Below are 21,478 nucleotides of genomic sequence, written 5' to 3'. Positions count from 1 at the left end.
GGGAAGAACCTAGCAAAGTCTGTTAAAATTCCTGTGTCCTATTGCTTTTGCATGGCCCAGCAAACATTTGTTTACCAATGCTCTATTCATCTTTCTGTGAATTGTCTTCCTTCCCTTTGAAGTCCCAGACCCCTACTCCCTTAAGGACAGGCATGTAAGCCCCAATTGCCTGACTATCTTTGGGCATCATATTCTTATGGAGCTCCTGTACGTCGAAATTAAATTTGATTTTCTCCTGTTAATCTGTCTCAGGTCAATTTGATTATTAGACCAGCCAGAAGAACCTGGAAGGGTAGAGGAAGAATTCTTTCCTCCCCAACGGTGGTGATGGTAATAATGGTGATGGTGATGATGATGACGGTGATAATGATGATGGTGATGGTGATGATGGTGATGGTGATGATGGTAATGGTGATGGTGATGGTGGTGATGATGGTGGTGATGGTGGTGACGGTGATGATCATGATGGTGATGGTGGTGATGATGGTGATGGTGGTGATGGTCACGGTGATGATGGTCATGGCGATGATGGTAATGGTGATGGTGATGGTGGTAGTGGTGATGGTCACGGTGATGATGGTCATGGTGATGATGGTAATAAATGGTGATGGTGGTGGTGGTGGTGGTGGTGGTGATGGTGATGGTGATGGTGGTGGTGCTGATGATGGTGGTGATGGTGATGGTGATGAATCCTTCCTCAGTGCATGGCCACATGGGAGCCCTGGCCCTGGGTGCCTCAAGGCTGGAGCTGGGATCTGGGGAGATAGGAGCAATCAGGGTGTGTTCAGCCTAGATGCAAACAGGATTTCCTGTGGCCCCTTCCTGTGCACCTCACTGACTCTGATCCCACGCATGTGAGGGAAGATGCTGTGGCTAATACCTTCACAGGCGTATGAGAGTAGCCCTGACCCACCACTGCTCCTTGGGGGCCCAAGTCTCCTTACTAAAGGCAAAGGCAGGGAATTTTCTAAAAAACTAGGAGGCGATTCTGCAGGAAAATTTAATGTTCTCTTCATTCATTAAGGAACCAACGCTCTAGAATACAGAACACATAACCAGACTCTAAGATGATACAGTTGGCTACACTAAAATAATACTTTACATTTCAATTTTCACAGTTTAAGAAATGAACTTCCCCTGGTACTGTGGTTTTGATCCTCCCAGACAACCTCTCAAGAGACGAGGTTTTCTCTTTTTTCTACAATGGATGACAACAGCAGCCACGTTGTGAGGCTGTGTGAGGACTGAGTTGAATGATGTAGCACATACAACTCCACAGGCTGGCAGAGAAAAAGTTCTCTAAGATATCGTGAGTGAAAAAGCAGGGGCAGAACGGTGCGATACATAACGTGGCCCCTGTCGTGTGAAGTGTGCTGGGGTACACAGCAAGTGCTCAATGAGCCCTGGCTCCTTCCCTGTTCTACTATTTAGCACCCGGGAAGTGAATGGCTCTGCGCCCTTCATTCATCGGCTGTCACAATGATATGTGAGGGACAGTTTCCAAACGTCCCTTTGGAAGAGGCGTGGCTTCCCTAGAGCGACACTCTGACCCTGGCCTTAGGGACTGGAGCCAGGCAGCCTCCTGCCCGGTGCTGGGAAAGCCACGGCCAAGAGCTGGCTGCTCAGGGGCTCCGAGCCATGTCCTGCAAGAGGAATTTTCTCCTTTGGTCCGGGAGGCCGAGCTCCGGGCTAGACTTGATTTCTGGCCCTGACCTCCTCTCTAGCTCTCCAAGTGGCCATGGGCAAACCTCGGGGGCTCCAGGGGCTGCAGCCACGGTCCCTAACGTGAGAGTGGTCGATGCCCCACGTCCTTCGAACTTGGACCTTCGGCGACCCCATGCTTAGGGGGAGGCCCGGTCAAGCTGGACGGGCCACACACGGAAATTCCAACTCCAGGTCACTTTCAAACGTTGACAGTCTCCCTCGCACCTCAGTCCCCCCCCACCCCCCCACTTCCTAGAAGGAAGAGAGCAGGTGTGTTTAGCATAGAAAAGCAGCAGCCCATAGACAGGGCAGAGGCTTTAAATGTCATCAATGTGCCTCAAGCCGGTAATTCTCGCCCTGACCAGAAAGGGCCCAAGGTTTAGATAAAGCAGGTTCCTCGGCCCCAACCTCTGCCAGGGAAAAAATCCTCACCCACACCTGGGCTGATAAAGGATTCTCTCAGAAATGCTCCTTCATTGTCCTCCATTCTAGAACCACCTGTTGGCTGCCCTAAAGGCAAAAAAACTCAAAGAGCTTCTCTCTTTCGATAGTTCCCTTCCTGTAGACTCCTCTGAAATTCCCAGACCCCTCTGAAATTCCAGGGAGTTTATTCACAGGCAGAGGCTGCTGGGGAAATGCCTGGGAACTTGGGGGAGTGGACCAGCGTCCACTGTGAATAATCGATTCCCTCCAGGCCAGGTCAGTACTTGCAAAATAACAGGTCTCGACTTCTTCTCTCTTCACTAAAAGTGTATTTTATAGATGTCTCAAATTCACCAATCTGAACTCCAAACTCACCCCTCCTACCTCCAGCAGCTCCTTCCCCAGCTCAGGACACGGAATCTCCATTAGACCTTGTGTTCAAGCCAGAACTGTGGGAATTGCCCTTGACTGTCTTCCTCTCACACCCACCACTGCATCATCCTGCCCTGGGGCCCGCGGCCACAGACCTCGCATCCGCCCCCTGCGGGCTCCCTTCTCCGTGGAGCCAGGCTTTGAAGAGTAGGATCAGACCCCTCCTCCAATGATTTCCAGCTCTGTGGCAGTTCCCTCTGGCCACCTCTCTAACTTCACCTCCTCTGAGTCCCCGTCAACCTGGCCCCCTACTCCTCAAGTGCTCCTGCCTCAGGGCCTTTGCACTTCCAGTTTCGTCTGCCTGGAATGCTCCTAACAGACACCTGCCTCATTCATACCCAAGTCTCTTCTGATTTCCCAAGGTCCCTTTTCAGAGAGGGGTTCTCTAGCCACCCTGCAGTCACTGCCTCCTCCCTCTACTTTCCTTCACAGAATGTAGATTGTGTTTCTCTCTCCTTCTCCCCCAATACTAGCTCTATGAGGACAGACTGTGTGCCTCTCAATAGCTTATTCCCAGCACCAGAAACAGCAACAGGGCTCAGCACATAGTAGATACAGAACAGCGGATGAACGAATGCAAGTCAACCTCTCCTCTCATGTCAGGTCTCAGCTCAAGCGTCGTCTCCTGAGAGGCCTCCCCTCCGTCCACCCCCCACCACGTACATCAAGTCTCTCCTGTTCTCTCCATATCTTGGTAGTGCTTAACAAAACGTGCAACTACATACATAGGCACTTTAAAAAATTAACATTGGCCTTGCCTTCTGGTCCGGGGTCAGCAAACTACGGCCCAAAGGTCCAGCCCCACTGCTGCCTGGTGTTCTCAGTTTTCTTGGGACGCAGCCGTGATTACTCCTAACCTACCATCTGGGGCGGCTTTTGTGCCACAAGGAGAGTAGTTGTGACACAGACTTCAGGGCCCACGTGTCTAGAATACCTACCACCGGCTTTTCAGAAAGCCTGCTGACACTTATACTATACCACAGGGGAGGGAAAGGAACAGGAGGAAGCACAGAAAGGACACCAATCATCAGGCTGTACAGCGAAGCGCCACTAAGTATTAAAAGTCTTACTTAGTAGCCCAGATCTGTGTCAGAAGCCTGACCAGCACTGGATCCCTCTGCCATCATGTCAGCCACTCGTTAGTGACGAGACAGAAACACAGGGGAATTTGTTGGCTCCTGTTAACAAGTCCAGGGGCTGTCCTTGCCCGGGTATAGCTGGATCCCGGGCCTCGTCACGTTCTCAGCATTCCCTCTCATTAAAGCCACTCTCGGATGGGTTCCTTCCTCACAGTGACAAGGTGCTGCCAGGGTTCCAGGTTTACTGCGTGTCCTCTTGACACCCAGCACAGAGAGAACACCAGCAGGTAAGCAGAGGCCTCCAAACTGAGTCTCGCTGGCTGACTGGTCTCACCTGGGTCACGTGGTCATGGTATACAGGACTCTGACTGGCTGGGCCTCAGTCACCTGCCTACCCTTGGTGTGCATTTTACCCACCACCCGTGGGAGCTGGGTGGTTCACCCGAGGAAGGGAAAACAGAGGCTGGGACAGCCTTGAGAAGTTTTCAGTTCCATCTGAGGACTCTTTCTGCAATGGAAAAGGGAACTGGTCTACAAAAATTCAACATTACAGCCAACTTCATTGGTACTTTATTAAAAGCCCATTAAAGATACAGTGAATGAAGGGAGAGAAATCACAAGTCTCTCAAATCTTTGCTTTTATGCTTTTCCTCCTTGCTGTGTAAGGAGGAATGTGCGTTCACCGTTCATTTATTTCAGTAGCTACATCAACAGGTAAAAGCTACAAACGAAGCTGATAATGAATGTGGTTTCACAAGGGAAGCGGGAGACAAAAGAAGGAACGATCAGCAGTTCACTAAATGCGCTGTTTATTCCGCATCAAGGTTCAGAAATGTGGGGACACAACTGCAGGTCGAGGAACCCGTGTGGGCGTCACTTAACGACTAAACGTCACGAGGGCAGTGATGACGGCTTTGCTGCACGTTAACCACCCATTTTCTGTTTCAAGTGAATACGGTGAGAAGGGATGACAGATGGCCCAGTTCTCTGACCCATTATCAAATATTTCTGCCCTAATCTTTAAGAACAAGGGGAGCCTTCACTTGATCAGCCACCTCCTTGCCATTCAGCGCCTCGACGATAGCAAGAGCGAACTCGAAGCTGGTCCCAGGCCCTCGGCTCGTGAGGATCAGGCCGTCCTTCTCCACACGGTTCTCCGAGTAGCTGTAATGACCTTCGATGTAAAAATAAAAAAGGTAAAGGTTACATCCTAATGGGCTATGCTAGACAATAACGAGCATCACTTAGCAATGTAACTCCCCGTTACTGCACATTATTGGTCTCGCAGAAATTAAAAAAGAAAAAAAACCCACAACAACCCTGTAGCCAGTCATTCAAAAACACGTACTGGGCCCTGCAAGCTCTTCAAAGCACAGCATGAAAAGATGAAAGAAGCTGTGGATGGTGAAGGGCCAGAGAAACTAACAACTGTGGGGACAAAACAAATAAATACACTCAGTTAAATGCTGCTGCGGAAGACCTCGTAAGTCATGAGGGAGGTGTCGGAATGAAGGCCAGTTATTCCCATTTCTATCATACAACAAATGCTCAAGAGTCAACTCTGCGAACTGAAGGGTAGCAGAACATGCTGCCCCAAATACGCCCGCAGGAGTCCAAGACACGCCACCCCAAAATACGACTGTAGGAGTCCAGGACGCACGACCCCAAAACACAACCGCAGGAGTCCAAGACACGCCACCCCAAAATACGACTGTAGGAGTCCAGGACGCGCCACCCCAAAACACAACCGCAGGAGTCCAAGACACACCACCCCAAAATACGACTGTAGGAGTCCAGGACACACCGCCCCGAAATACAACCGCAGGAGTCCAAGACACGCCACCCCAAAATACGACTGTAGGAGTCCGGGACACGCCGCCCCGAAATACAACCACAGGAGTCCAAGACACGCCACCCCAAAATATGACTGTAGGAGTCCGGGACACGCCGCCCCGAAATACGGCTGTAGGAGTCCAAGACACGCCACCCCAAAATACGACTGTAGGAGTCCAGGACACGCCACCCCGAAATACAACCACAGGAGTCCAAGACACGCCACCCCAAAGTACGACTGTAGGAGTCTGGGACACGCCGCCCCGAAATACGGCTGTAGGAGTCCAAGACACGCTACCCCAAAATACGACTGTAGGAGTCCAGGACACGCCGCCCCAAAATACAACCACAGGAGTCCAAGACACGCCACCCCAAAATACGACTGTAGGAGTCCGGGACACGCCGCCCCAAATACACCCACAGGAGTCCCGGATGCGCCGCCCCAAATCTGCCGCTTTGGCATACTGATTATTTTGAGCCGAAGGCACCTGAAAAGCAACAAATTCAGGGAGAGCCCTTCTTTGAACTCCCTTATCTGCCTAAAGACAGACGTCCAAAAGGGACTCAGTTGTCACAGATCCCCTCCCAGAGTTTCATCAACCAGGCAGGAGGGACCCTCGTCACAGGAGAGGAAACCAGAGCCAGACAAACTTTGTCATTCTTCCCATCTGTCATTCCTCCCATCTAGTCTCTAAGGGCCCATTCATCTTCCCTAAAAATCAATTACTCCCCAGAGAGGCCCACCTGCCCCCCTCCCAGTCCCCTACTAAGACGGTATTAAGTCTGAGTTCTAAGCCACCTCGGGGAGTTACTCGTCTCTCCCTGGGTCTCTCCCATATTTGCATGGACATACATGTTAATAAACTTTTCTGTTTTTCTCTTGTCAATCTGTCTTTTATTACAGGAGTCTCAATCAAGAACTCAGAAGGGTAGAGGGAAAATTATTTTTCCTCCCCTACAAAATGCCGGGGGCCAACGGGGACGAGGATGGAATAGCGTTGAAGGTAGAAACGACCTGTTTTGGCAGACAAGGATGCAGGCACACACGCTCTCTGCTGCCTCAAAAACAACAAACAAACGAAAATTACACCTAACATAACGGGAGGGGGAGATGGAGATGTGTGGAGGGAGCCCACATTCATTTCTGAGGGACGACTTTCCTTCTGTGTCCCCTAATTGGCTGTAGTTGTGCAAATATAATAACTAGAAATGTGCGTCTCCCATATTTGCGTTCAGGAAACGACACCAGCTCTGGGCAGGTCTCAGGGCACAAAGCTGGGGCTCCTCCCGAGGCCGCCTCAGGCGCTCACCCCACGGTCATCACCCCCACGGCACACAGAACCAGGCTCAGACTCCTCACGCAGCAGCGCCTGTGACTGGGCCCCTCCACCCTCCCCAGCTTGTCCCCATCACTCTCCCACCCGGAGCTCTCGGTTACTGAGCCCATCACCCCTTCCTGCCCCAGGAAGAGCTGCGCAGGCTGCTCCCTCTGCACAAAGAGCTCTTCTCAGCTCCTCGCTCCCCTTGTTACCATCTACTCTTTAAACGGCTGGGCCTTCATCTGCTCCTGCCTGGCCTAGAATGTTGACGTCACCAAGGAGGTGCCCCCAAGTACCAGGTGAATGAAGGAACGAGGGAACGTTCCCCGTTGTCTCCTCTCCGCGCCCACCGCCTTAACACAGCATCTCTGTTACAGCCCTTCCCTCTGGCTCCCCACCCCCCACGCTCAGCACCACCGAAAGGGGAACCTCTCCCAAGTGCAAATCAGAGCATACACAGTTCTCTCCCCATTCGCCAACTTTCTCCAGCAGTTAACGGTGACTCTGAGCTCCACGTCATGGTGTGCAAGCCCTCTGGGTCTGGCCTGCACAGAGACTGGACTAGAAGGAACCAGAAGGGAGACAGAGGAGAACCTGCCGTCCAGGTGGGAGCACACGGGGACCCGGACGGGGCCAGCGGCAATAGGCAGGAAACGAAAGCTTGAGGTGTGTCTTAGAGATTAAGATGCCCAGAACCTGGTGAAGGATCGGACATGGGGAGGTGTCAAGGATGACTCCCAGGCAACTGGGGGGTGATGATGCCACTTAGCGACCTGGACACGAAGGACAAGCAGATTTAGGGGAAGAGTTAAGGCGACGAGGTTCCTCTGTGCAATCTTGCCCGTTCTGTCTCTGCAGGTAGAGCCAGGCACACACACCACCTCTGACCACCTTCCTTCCTCACCCCCAAATTCAGTGAGACCATGCAGAGCCTCCCACCAACCTGAGGATGCCCGAGGGCACGGCTTTGTCTTGGTGCTTTTCTGTTCCCAGAGCCTAAGGAGGAGCTCAGGAAATGCCTGTTCAATGAATACATAAAAAATCACCCAACGACCCCCCTCAGAGCAGAAGCAATATCCTTCTGCTGTGTGAATGAGCTTCAGAAACCACATATTGATGTTCATGTTCTTTCAAAGTGGATTAATGATACCTACTGTCATTTATGTCTTACTGTCCTCATTAAAAACCAAGTCACCCAATGAAATAACCGAATACAGTACATCAAAATTTGCCTGGTTACACTATTGTAGAGGAACAGAGGATCCCTGGTTTGGGGGGACAAGGTTTTCATAATCTCACCTCATTTACTGATGGTTAAGCCAGGCCAAGATCATCTTAAATGCTAAACTAGAAAACCGGCTGGGCGGGGCCTTCCAGAGCTGTGAGATGAACTGCCTAGACTGGCAGCGTGAGGCATAACTCTAAATGGTTCACTTAACAATCTCTTTGTGGGTAAAATATTACAAATAAAGCTTAACCTGGTCAAAGAAGGTCCATGGTTTTCAAAATTTCAACCAGGAAGAGCAAAAGGTCTACACTTATCAACCAACTCCACCTAGTGGCAGTGACGAGGAAAAACAACGCGCAGGCACCCCTGCCAGCAAGACGGGCGCCCGCCCGGCAGTCGACTCAGATGGCAGTCGACTCGGGTGAACTCAGCAACCTGACACCCCACATGCAATCTGGCATCAGGCATTTATTTCTTTTTAACTTCAGGCAAACACCCAAATCTAGGAAGTCTGGCAATGGCGAGGCTTGGGGCAAAGGGTCAGCCACCGAGGGCCGTCTGAGGGACACGCCTCCCCTACTTGGTCTGTGGCTCTTTTTGAGCTACAATGGTTCAGTAGTTGCCACCGAGACCTGCAGTTGCCGAAAGCACGAAATATTTCTTATCTGGCACCTTTAAGGAAAAGTCGCAACCCCCAGCACAGCAGCGCTGGGTTCAAATCCCAGGTCTGTCATTTAGTAACTGTCTGACCTCTCTGAACCCCACTTTTCTCTTCTATAAAATGGGGATGACACCAACCTAACAGGCTTATTGTGGGAATCCAATCAAGCCAGACACCAGTATGAAGTGATGGGGGTTACTATTTCGCAAAGTGGCCGAGGGCAGCCTGTTCACGCCGTGTTCCTGTCAACAACCCTGTGAGGCAGGTGCTGCTGTTATCCTCAGATAACAGACGAGGAAACTGAGGCTCAGAGAGGTTAAGGAACCTGCCCACAGTCGCACAGTGCGTGGTGGAGCTGGGAGCCACACCCGCGTCGTGTGGCTAGAGACCCAGCTCCTCACTGCTCATCTAAGTGCCCAGGCATCTAAGTGACCAGGCATTTAGCTGCTTGCTTAAACAACAGACAAATGAGAAATGAAAAAAATCATGAAAGTCACAACAGATTTATTTTAAAAACTGAGAAATGGAAAGACTCAGCCCTTCAGATTGGATTGCTTGTCTGAGTAAAAAATTTCATCCTGATCTATGAGGTTCACAATGAAGACAAGCAGAAGGGCCTCATCGGACCAGACACCCAGGAAGTGACTACAGCTCCACTTCTCAGAATGTTCCGAAGGGGCAGACATTTCAAACATTTTTCTCATAACAGGACTTACTGACTAAATTCAGTGCCTGGTAACTTAACTGTGTGTGGGAACTCGATGAGGACAGAGGCTGGGCCTGGGTCTGCCCGGACGCTGGGCAAGTCGCCTCGCCTCCCTGAGCCCCCGTTTCCTCATCAGTGAAGTCAACAGCTGCCTTGCTGGGCGCTGGGGGCTGTGGTGCTCCACAGAAATAACCCATGTCAATGTATTCTGCAAACACCTGGGGGTTCACAACCTCATCTTTTTCCCTTCCTGATCAACCTCGATGTTCTTGAGGCATTACAAGAAAAAAGACACAACAGACATACCTTCAGGTAACGCAGGAGCGTGTTCTACTGGAGTCTTCCTTCTAATGTAACTGCCCAAGGAACCTGAGTCTGCTCTCTCCCACTCTCCAAAACCTCTCCGTTAGCTCCAAGTAAACTAAATTCCTATATTCAAAAATGCCCAGGGGCTGACCCGGCGGTGTAGTGGTTAAGCGCGTGTGCTCTGCTTCGGTACCCTGAGGTTTGCAGGTTCGGATCCCATGTGTGGACCGACGCACTGCCTGTCAAGCCACGCTGCGGCAGCGTCCCATATAAAGTAGAGGAAGATGGGGCCGGCCCGGTGGCGCAAGCAGTTAAGTGCGCACACTCCGTTGCAGCGGCCCGGGGGTCGCCGGTTCGGATCCCAGGCGCGCACCAATGCCCCACTTGTCAAGCCATGCTGTGGCGGCATCCCATATAAAGTGGAGGAAGATGGGCATGGATGTTAGCCCAGGGCCAGTCTTCCTCAGCAAAGTAGGAGGACTGGCAACAGATGTTACCTCAGGGCTAATCTTCCTCACCAAAAGACAAATAAAACAAAAAAAATGCCCAGAAGCCAGAGCCTTTAAAAAAAAAAAAAAGACATCAATTTTCACATAGATGTTTTTATTGACAACTTTCTTTTTTTGTGAGGAAGATCCAGCCCTGAGCTAACATCCACGCCAATCCTCCTCTTTTTGCTGAGGAAGACCAGCTCTGAGCTAACATCTATTGCCAATCCTCCTCCTTTTTTTTTTCTCCCCAAAGCCCCAGTAGATAGTTGTATGTCATAGTTGCACATCCTTCTAGTTGCTGTATGTGGGACGCGGCCTCAGCGTGGCCGGAGAAGCGGTGCGTCGGTGCACGCCGGGGATCCGAACCCCGGGCCACCAGGAGCAGAGTGCACGCACTTAACTGCTAAGCCACGGGGCGGCCCCCTATTGACAACTTTGTATCTTTCTAGCAACTACAATAAAATTATAAATTTTCAAGAAAATATGAATATGCAGAATGTCTAGCACCAAGAGTGAACCCTGACGTAAACCATGGACTTTGGGTGATGATGATGCTGTCACTGTCGGCTCACAGACTGTAACAAACATCCCACTCTGGTGCTGGCAAGAAAGCTGGTGGTGAGGGAGACTGCACACATGTGGGTACAGGGGTATATGGGAACTCTGTACTTTCTGCATAATTCTGCTGTGAACCTAGGACTGCTATAAAAAATAAGGTCTATTAATTTTTTTTTTTTTGAGGAAGATCAGCCCTGACCTAACATCCGATGCCAGTCCTCCTCTTTTTGCTGAGGAAGATTGGCCCTGGGCTAACATCCATGCCCATCTTCCTCCACTTCATATGGGACACCACCACAGCATGGCTTGACAAGCGGTGCGTCAGTGCACGCCTGAGATCCGAACCTGCGAACCCTGGGTGGCCGAAGTGGAGTGCGAGCACTTAACCACTGCACCACCAGGCTGGCCCCAGGTTTATTAATTTTTTTAAAAAAGCAATATAATGAAAAACGCATCACTTTACTCTGCTGTGAAACGACAACATAATTGTCCTACTTTTTGTTTTAGTTCAGAACAAGCCCAGAGCAGGACTGAAGGGGAGAAAATGCATCAATTGCACAGCTGTCTTCAAATCAGAATTAGATATTATTATTCTTCTTGTTTATTCACTGGTTTTTGGTTGGCTGGTGTTTTACACAGAGCCGGTCACTCAGTTTCCTGGCTGGCTGAATGCCGGTTGAACCACTTTTGGCTTCTGACTGGAAATTTCTGATTCTCTTGCAATTCCCCACACTAGTGTGATTTCTCTCTCTCTTTGCAAGTCCCAGGGTCTCTGCGTCTCTGCTACGTGCACTCCAGGGACAGATGGCAGAGGACACCACCCGCCTGACAAAAGGCACCGCCTGGCTGGAGCTCTGAATGTCACCTGAGTAGCAGGAGCTGCCACTGAGGAAGCACCGTCGCTACACAGCTGTACAGGCAGGTGGCCGGTTTTACGGGTCTGCTGTTAATTACACGCTGCCTGGTATTTTTAAATCTGATGTATAAATCTCTGAAAGCTGTGAACTCCCGCAAGACAGAGACAATGCCATGCTTCTTTCATAGCCTCCAAATAATAAGCAACACAAGAGAATTAAAGAAATACGTGATAAATTACAAAAAAAAAGATATAACGTTAGGGTAAAAAAGCAAGCTGCCGAGCAATATATTTAGATCTCACTTGAGTAAAAATATTAAACCACTAAGGATAATGAGTATGTGCAAAGAACATTCTAAAGTTACACAAGAAGCTTTTAACAGAAGTTACCTCTGAAAAGTAGAAAGAGGGTGGGAAGCTGGAAAAGAGGAACACTGATTTTTCACTTCACTGCCTTCACTGCCTACTGTTCGCATTTTTTCAACCATGAATAGAAATTGTTTTTATAAAAATAAGTTAATAAAAGTTAAAGGTCTAGCTGATATTTATAAAAGAAACGTCACCGAAGCGGACAGGCCTGCCACCCAAGCATTCTCTGGAGGAAGAGAGCAATGTTCACTTTACTCTGGACTGTGGGCAAAAGGGCACTTTCTGAAATTGCTGTCGAGGTTTAAAATTTACCTGCAGGCCATTGGCAAATGATTTAGTAAGAATACTAGTTAACTGGCATTTCATAATCACTTCCATCTGTGACGATCAGGAACCCGGCTGGCCTCCGGCTCAGCCCCCATGCCCCACATCGGGTACACACAGAGACAGGCACGAAGCCCCTCTCCAGCCCACCATTAGCTCCATCTCTCTAGTAAAAAACTTGCAAAGAGAGCAAGGAACACGTCACTCCTCAACCCACAGAGGATCTCTACGTACTAGATTACACTGAGTGGAAAACAATGCTAAATTACCACTTTTTGAACATTAAAATATAAGCACACACTTACTTCCATTCATCATCTTGTCTTTAGCAAGTGGGTGTGTTGTAACTTTGCTTCCAAAACCTATTTCATGAGCCAACAGAGCTGTAGGACCTAAAAAGAAGATTAACAAAAAGATTTAAGCATAGATACAGAAAACCCATGTTTTAGAAATTGCAACAGAAGAGAGTACTCTTCAAAATCAGGAGGCTCTTATCTAAAATATACTTATGATTCTGAAATTAAATACTTCTTGGTATGAGAGAGAAAATGTTTATAATAAACCATCTGCTGAGCACATCTGACAAAAGTATACAAACTCAAAATACTTCAATAACCATTTAATCAAAAAGATTTGCCTTGATATCCGAGCCTACAGATAAACGGACAGTGGCCCCCTCAAGGAGCAGGCAGCAAGTGTGTCAGAGGTACAAAGGAGGGGAGACCATGGAAGGCTAACTGGCTTGCCTTACTCTTAGCAAATGAAAAATTCAGTTACACATGAAAGGAACTGGTACTCTCCAAACTTCTGGACTTGATTGCTATTTCACAAACTAATTTTATTTTTCTACTTGAAAACGAAAAATGAGCACACGTCCATGTATCCATCTATCCATCCATCCAAACGTACCAGATGATAGGGTTATTAAATGAATAGGACACTGTCCAGCCCTGAAGGAGATACTTGTGAAATACCCACAAGTCTGAGATATAATGGCATCAGTGTTTCTTTATTAAAACTACTTAAGAGAACAACCATGCACAAATGTGGGTTTGTGATCCTCCATTCTTTCCTTTTAAAATGAAGTTTTCAAAAACATGCGGTTGCTAACTTGAGATTTTTATCTAAATGTATTTGCTGAAAATGGTCAACTTCATCAATAATCACAAACATATTGTGTATGTAATGGTCCTCAAATGAGGACTAAAATCAAGGTTTTTTACCTTTGTGGTATTATCTTGAAACTTTTTAAAAAGTAGTTATTCTATTTTTTTTCTCTAAACCACAAAGAAATACTGAGCCTCATGTCACACCTGGAGGAACATGCTTTAGAACAGCCCCTTGACCATCTACACGGTTAGGGTCCTGTGGTGACTCCCAGGACAGAGCCCGCACACTGCAGCTGCAGGAAACCTGAGCACTTGCTCTAACGACCTTTCACTGTTCAACCCAACTCCAAGGAAAAAGTAGTTATAAAAAACTGAATAATTATCACTCAATTTTTATCTGAATGGATTCACGAATTACTCTTAATTCTTATTTTGTAAGATTTTAAGAAATAAGAAATAATCGCCTACACTGTCTCATATTTTAAAGGAAACCTCAAAAGAAGATCGTACAGTGAGGACAGTGACTGTACAGCAAGTTAGGAACTTTTAGTTCGCTCCCTTCAGGTGACAAAATTGCCGCCTACAGTAATGTTAGTAAATTTACGTTACAGTTGACCATAGGAATTTACTTACTCATCGTGGTAAGCTCATAATTACTGCTTTCTGGGGCTTAAGAATCCTATTTGGAAAATTAGAGAAGAGATATTTAACTTCTCCCATTACTTGAAATTCTGATGGATGAAATTAGCCGGGTCTGCAGCAGGGACCCAGCTCTGGGCAGGGAGCAGAGGTTACCGCGGACAGAATCCCCTGGGCAGCCAAGAAGACAAAGCCAACAGCGCCACCGTGTGGTGACTTACAGAAAGAACACCACGCCCACCCCTAGCCCCTCCAGGTGTCCCAAGCTTCTACCTAGAGCCAGGCACCTGACAACTGCCAGCTCCACCTCCAGGCTTCCTTCCCTCTTCCCCACCCAGAGGGCATCTCATTTTATTTTCTTCTCAAGATAGGATCTCCTCCAATTTTTCTCTCATTCACTCAATATTAGGGGCTAAGGCTACACTCTTTCACTTCAATAAACAGTTCCCAATTCCTAACTACAACACTTAAAAACCATCTCGTTTTTTATTACACTTCTTCCTATTTTTTGTAGCACCCAGAAGAGGAGTGCAGGATATTCAACAATACAAACACATCATTAGAGTGCTGTTTACTTGTTAATGTTGATTCAAACAACAATAAGGTCTAAGCTCCTTAGCATGGCGGTCCAGCTTGCCTGAGCACGAACAGTGGCCCAGATGTGGCTGATAAATTTTGCAAACTTAGTGACACAGAAGGACCAACTGACATGGTTTTTCTTTTCAGCAGAGTCATAAGGGAGTAAAGCCGGCCCAGACCCTTCCTTTCTTCCTTCAGTTAGAGACCTCAGAATGAGGTGGTCAGGGGTGACTGGACTAAGTCCTTGTACAACTTTCGGACCCTTGACTTCCTCCCCAGAGAGGGCACGGCCTCTCAGGCTGCAGGGACTGCAGTGTCCTTCAGCTGAGATAAATTCCTGTGCCCCAAGGGCAGGTCGGGAGGCTAGTGTGGAGCAGACCCGAAGGACAGGGCCTGGGAGTGTGGTCCTTCCCAGGCTCTCATGCAGCAGTTCTCAAACAGTCAGGTCTCGGCACCCCTTCAGCTTTCAAGTGGGTTACACTGATCAATAACTGCCACGTTAGAAATTAAAACTGGGAGATTTTTACAACATAGAATACTTGAGCACACACACCATGCCTGAATGACAGCAATGTCACACTCTGATGTCACTCTTATGAGAACAAGAAGGAAAAAGGCAAATAATGTCTTAGCAGCATCTGCTCTGACCCTACGAATCCTTTGGAAGAACTGTGAGAACCACTGCTCTAAAGCAAAGTCCCCAGGATCCCTAACCTGTAACTTCTTTTAAAGAGTCTATTGAATTGAACAAAATATCAACACGTCATTTTATCAAACCATCTACTCATTTATTTATTCTTTTGACAAACATTTAATAAAGATTTATAGCAAGGAAGGCACTGGCCAAAACTACACTAGGTTTTGACAAAATGCAAGATGGCAGAATATCATCTGATATTAGAGCAACAAGAATGGATTTAAAAATGGTATCAGAAAACAAAATATTACTGAATTCCAAAGATGTGAGGATATCTACAAAGTGCTGACAACCTTATTCTAAATCATGTGGCAGATAACAGAGTGCCTGAGATCTAGCACTCAGCACTGCGGATCGGATGGAAAGTACCCCGGGGCCTCTGAATCTCCCAGGGCAAGTGCAGGGCAGAGCTGTTATGTTTATGTCTGACCGATTCTTGCTGACTATGTGCTGGCAGAAATACTTTCTGGCACAGAGATTTGCTGTGACAAGCTCTTTACTCAATGCCAGAGGGCCTTAATTTCCTCCGAGGTCAACGAAACACGGAAAACACTGAGTTTCACAGAATGTAGACCAAAGGCACGGAGAGGCAGAAAACAGAACAACTGTACTCATTTCTGAAACGACAGAAACTTCATGCCACCCAAACTAAAAACACCAATACAGATGCCCTTCACGCTTTACGAAGGGGAAGAAGTATGTGGAACAAAATCTTGAGATTAAAGACTAGCCGATCACATATTTTTTGAAGAAAATCAACAACACATTTTAACACAGGATGGTTCTCTACATTACCTGCGCAGATAGCAGCTATGAGGCCTTTCCTGTTTTCTTGTTCCTTCAGTATTTCTTTCACAGCAGCAGACTATTCAAAGAAAACCAAAAACACTTCAAGTTATCATTAAGCCACAAGCAAACCTCCAGCTAGAAACTTGGGTAGAATCTGATTTTAGCTTAAACCACAAGATCTTCAATCTGACTAGTTTTTAACAATATTTCTAAATTATTAATATAAAATTATCAAATTTATAATGCTTCCACATTCTTAAACCCAATCAAGGCATTTATTATAAGAGAAAGGCATCCTTTTCTTAAAGATGTTTAAAGACGACATGAGAAAAGCGATTTCCCCTGGGCGTGTTGACCCTTGCCATTCTGTACTCCAGGGAATGTGGTGCCTTGGGTGTTTTCAGATGGCCGAGTCAGAACAGAGTCTAGCAGTCCCAAATGTCTGATTCCACCTGATTCGAAGCATCACGAGCTTCCGGCTGCCGGGCCCTTCCCTCCTCTCTCTCTCTTTCGTCCTGCAGGCTGACTCCTCATGTAATTAAAATGAAGAAGCAGTGGCCTCTTTTGATGCCATTTTTCATTCAAACTGGCAGCTCTAGCTCCCTGCAATCCCCCCCACCCCCAACCTCGATTGTTGAGTAGACAGGCAATCTCTTAGCTTTCTATGCTTAACCCTTCATAAAACACAAAATTAGGTCATTCTTCTGCTGCTGGGGGGAAAAAATAAGTAGTCTTCTTGGACCGTATTCACTGAATCTGTACATAAATAATTGTTCCACCAATTCAGCTTACTTCTATGGTAAACGTCACTAGAAATGTTTTTGAAAATGAAGCTGGAACACCATTTTGTTAATTTCACCTGTTCTTATTTTATTCATAGCCACTTTCCTGAAATATTTTAATAACAAAATCAACAAAACACAAGCAGCTGTTGAAATACTTTCTTGATGCAGTTTTTACCTCAGATAAATTCTGTGCACCCAGATTACCTCCTGGCAGAACCACTACGTCATAAGGTCCCTGTAATGGTTTTAAAAAAAACAGTGAAAACATTTTAGAATGTGAACAATAGACACAAAAGGTAACTACTGTTCTAAAACACCCAGACACCATAGGACAAAAAAGAAGAGAAGAAGGAATATTTACTTCTACGCTCTAACTCTTAACACGCTATTTAGAAAATTTCAACAATTTATATCAATACCAATATTCTAATACTTCACAATCTAGCATTGAAATATATGAATTTATTAGAAATTAGGTCATTCTTCTAATTTATTAGAAAGGAATAAACATTTTCCTATGCATTTGAGGACAGCTAAGCATGGGAAATCACGCTCCGGGGTTCCTCAGAAGGGCACGAATGGCCACCCACAAGCTGGCTCTGCCTCCTCTCCTGCCACATCTCCACTCCAAAAGGGTACAGCCCACACTCCTGTCACACCAGCCCGTGAACCCTGAACGCCATGAAAGGGTGTGCACAAGTGGCTGTGCATGTGTGGGCGGGCATGCTTCTGAGGAAAGGGACCTCAGCTCTTGACAGATTCCCAAAAGTGCTGGTCACCCTCAAAGGTGAGAACTGTAATTTTAAACATATTGAAAAAGTGACACAATTTAAGTAGAACTCTTACTCCTCCCTTAATCCAACCACTAATCGAGTATGAGTGTTCCACATAAAATGAGTCACACAATGACATCTGTGTCACTAAAAGAGAAAAGGTAAAAAGCTGCTTTCGAATAAGAATAAGAAACGAACAGGCAACGTTGACAGTTGCTTCTCTCATATCAAGTAACAAAGCTATACCAGGAGGCAAGGCTGCTTGTGTAAGCCAGCAGAATCCTGATGGAAGTGTCCTGTCCACCCACCCACCCACTTACTGAGCACATGCCGTATCAGGGAACTGCCAGGTTCCATGAACACAGGGTGGAAAAGGCAAAGTCCTCGACTGCCCAAGGCTCAGTTTAGTGGGGAAGACATCTAAGCATAGTAACTTTCTTAAAATAAGTCTGTGCTAACCACAGCCTTAGATGCAGTCAAAACACATTTCAAGAAACTGATAAAAAAGCCACAGGAAGGAATAATTCCAAGTATGGAGAACACACCTGTTTCCTTGCATCTTCCAGACTGGCATCAGGACAAATGACAACATCTCGGCTACACTGTACTGGATCTTTTCCAGCCAGACCTGCAATGGTGACCTTAATCTAAGAAAAAGACACCATCATGATATTTAAGAATACAGAAACATAAATTTAGAGTAACACTTCACAGCTGCCCTGTGTTTTAAAATAACTTGGCAGGAAATACTGCAACAAAACCATGCTGACTTTAGCTAATAAGTTGGCTAAAGATATTTAATAACTAGGTCTGTCCCAGTCTGCCCGGGAGAGGACTGGTTTACAGATGCTGCCTCTGCGCCCTCTCTGGTTAGTGTCCTTTCTCCCACAAGTGTTCTGGTTTGGGCAATAAAATATATGATCATCCTATTAATAATCCATCTTGCAAAGTTACTGCTGCCATTTAAACCTTATGGTATTTTCTTAAAGCAGAATTGCAAGCTAAGAAAATATACTACTTTTTCCTCACAAAAAAGTTGACAGTACCAAGAGCCAGTACTGGACAAACTGGCATTTCCCTACACTGCTGATGGGCCACACATTGGTACCCTGGAGAGTCATCTGACAAAATCTAGCAATGCCAATTATGGACCATCCTTTGGCCTAGCAATTCCATTTTTAAGCAGAGAGCCTGGAAAAACTTCCACAAGTTTGCACATGGCAACTCGGACAAGAATATTACAGTATTGTAATATATTACATTGTAACGTAATACAGTATTGTAATACACAGTGTAGTGAAACAATGTAACAGAAGAATGGACTGTGGGCATGTTCATACAGTGCAACACTAAACAGCAATTTTAAATAAACAAACTGGATCTATATGTATCTTCACTTATGAGAACCAGAGGAACGCTGGGTTAACAGACTCCGGGGCCAGACTGCCAGGGCCTGAGTACTGCCTCTTCTACTTACTAACTCTACAGTGTGGACACTTTATTTGGTGTCTCTGTGCCTCAGTTTCTTCAACCATAAAATGAAATGGCAATAACTCATAGGGTTGCTGTAAAATTTAAACAAGTTTATATAAGTGCTTAGAATGACACTAGTACGTGCTATTGTTCACTATGGTTACATACACATATACAGATATATAATATAGACATGCAAAATGAGAACTACACGCTAATACTACTTTAAAGACATGCATGGAATGGATACACTTCAGTGTGAGGATGGCAGTTATCTCTGGGGCCAGAAGGAGAAAAGGATTGGGGAAATTTACAAAGAGGGCTTTGCAACACTTTATTTCTTTAAAGCATTTGTTCTTCAAGAAATAGGTCTGAAAGAAACATGAGAAAATGTTAACAAGTATTAAATGCAGACAGTGAATAAATAAGTAATTATTATTATATAGTCTCCATACTTTTGTGTACATTTGAAATATTTCATAAAGTACACTGACTACGATTTTATTCAAAATGATTTTTAAAAATCCAAGAATGTTTTAAAAGAGAGGAGGGCTAGAAAACGTTGAGGGACTTACTCCAGCTCGTCTCATGACATCTACAGGGATGACGGTCTCCATCTCCTCTGCCCCTTTAGCCAGGATGACCAGAGCTCTTTTTGAAGCCATTTCTATGCTGTACTTTTTAAAGACTTAATAAAAAATAATTAAAAAAAAGATTCTCAAAAAACATTCACTGCAACCCTGGAAAAGCCAAAAATTTTAAGTTTAGGAATATTTTTAAGCAGAGTAACTAAGTGCCTCCTAGAGAAAAGGTTCTGATAGGCAAACACAACTGAATATGAAAAATGCATTTTAGGTTAATATTGGCTTACGTAGCACAATTTCAAATGCTGTCTTTTTGAGATGAAAACACAGTAAGGTTGTTAATGCGTGTTAGTGTTGTTTAGATTTTCTTTTACCTTGTTTTTTTAAAATTCAATTTTTAATAATATATTGTAAATGAGGTTTTCTAAAACACAAGTTGCATTTCACACAATGCGGGGAGACAGCCTTTCTTTGAAGTACTATTTCATAGGGATGCGACTGAACTAAATTTCACGGGCAAAAAACTAAATACACAGTTAGCAATTAGCCTGTAAGATTTTTGGAGGGGATTTTTTTTAGTTCCAATAACTATACTAAAAATTTGGAGGGAGTTAACAGTGTTAAATATTTGAACACTGTTTTTTTTAATAATGGAGAGAGATGGGAATCCCCCTAAGTAAAGGCAACCCAACCAAATTCCCTCTCTTTGCACTTAGCTCTCATCGTAAACGAAAGCTGCTAAACCAGGGTCTGAAGAATTTTTAGACTATTTTCTAGAATTGGTGACCATGCAAAATGGATTTTAATAAATCCACTTCAACAATCACAGGTTTAACCAGCAGTTCCAAACTGCTGGGACGCCATGTACACAATTCTGGAAGCTTCAGAGCTGCTGCTACGCTGGCAAGAGAAAGCCGCACTCGTACAGCCCCGCGCGGGGTCGGGGACCCGCCTGAGGGTGGCCCCCTCCCAAGCCCGGCGCCCCCTCGACCCACAGGGCCACCGCCTGCGCACGCGCACGCTCCCCTAGCCCCGACCCGAACCTAGCCTCGCCTCCCACAGACGCGGGCCCTCGTCTTCTGCGCCGGGACTGGGAAACCAGAAGCGGCCTACACGCAGACTCACGCAAGCACGCACGCGTACCGCACTGCGCAGACGCAAGCCGCCTGGTTTCTCATCCCCCCACACTGCGCAGACGCGCGCTGCCCCGCCTCCCTCATGCCCCCAAAGTGCGCAGACTCGCGCCGCTCGGCAAGGCTCTTCAGTGCCGCATTGCGCAGACGCGCGCTGTCCAAGCGCTCGTTGCCCCCCGCCCCCCGCACTGCGCGGGCGCATGCCGCTCGCATCCGTGACGTCACATCCGGACGAACCCACCTCGGAGAACCGCGGGGGACGGCCTGCCATTGGGCCTCCCGATTGTGCGCTTAGGATGGTTCCAGTTGGAACACTCAGCCCCACGAGAATCCCGTGGACTCACGCATCCTCACGAAATCTCCCCCCCGCGAGTGGCACGGCCCGGCCTGCCCCCGGCGCCCGCGGGATTTACCCCGTTTTTTTTTTTTGCCGCGGCCCAGTTGCGCAATGCGCGTCTCGAGAGTGGGGTGGCTTGCTGTCGACGTGCGTTTTCACGTATTGGAGTTGTTCTTTCACGCTTCCTCTGTGCACTTCTGTCTCCCTTTGCATTGTTCCTCTTTCCTCGTCACCTTCCCGCGTCGCCTCCGCTCTGTTAGGACTCTTTCTCCAAGGTCCTCCGGCCTTATC

At 46.9% G+C, this 21,478-nt stretch overlaps 1 protein-coding gene across 1 annotated transcript; it reads right to left on the bottom strand.

The window, feature by feature from the left end:
• Positions 1–4,430: 4,430 nt before the first annotated feature.
• Positions 4,431–20,833, bottom strand: PARK7 (Parkinsonism associated deglycase). The gene is made up of 7 exons (XM_058552806.1): positions 20,761–20,833; positions 19,709–19,821; positions 18,206–18,307; positions 17,063–17,122; positions 16,109–16,178; positions 12,595–12,681; positions 4,431–4,812 (listed from the first exon to the last, which is right to left on the bottom strand). The coding sequence occupies exons 2-7, from the start codon at positions 19,796–19,798 to the stop codon at positions 4,652–4,654; spliced, it is 570 nt and encodes a 189-aa protein (XP_058408789.1). The 5' UTR covers positions 19,799–19,821; positions 20,761–20,833; the 3' UTR covers positions 4,431–4,651.
• Positions 20,834–21,478: the final 645 nt, after the last annotated feature.

The sequence above is a fragment of the Diceros bicornis genome, chromosome 13 (assembly GCF_020826845.1).
Source record: "Diceros bicornis minor isolate mBicDic1 chromosome 13, mDicBic1.mat.cur, whole genome shotgun sequence".
In the NCBI taxonomy this organism is placed as follows: domain Eukaryota; kingdom Metazoa; phylum Chordata; class Mammalia; order Perissodactyla; family Rhinocerotidae; genus Diceros; species Diceros bicornis.
The sequence above is the reverse complement of the archived record's forward strand: the minus strand, read 5'-3'. Positions and strand labels throughout refer to the sequence as shown.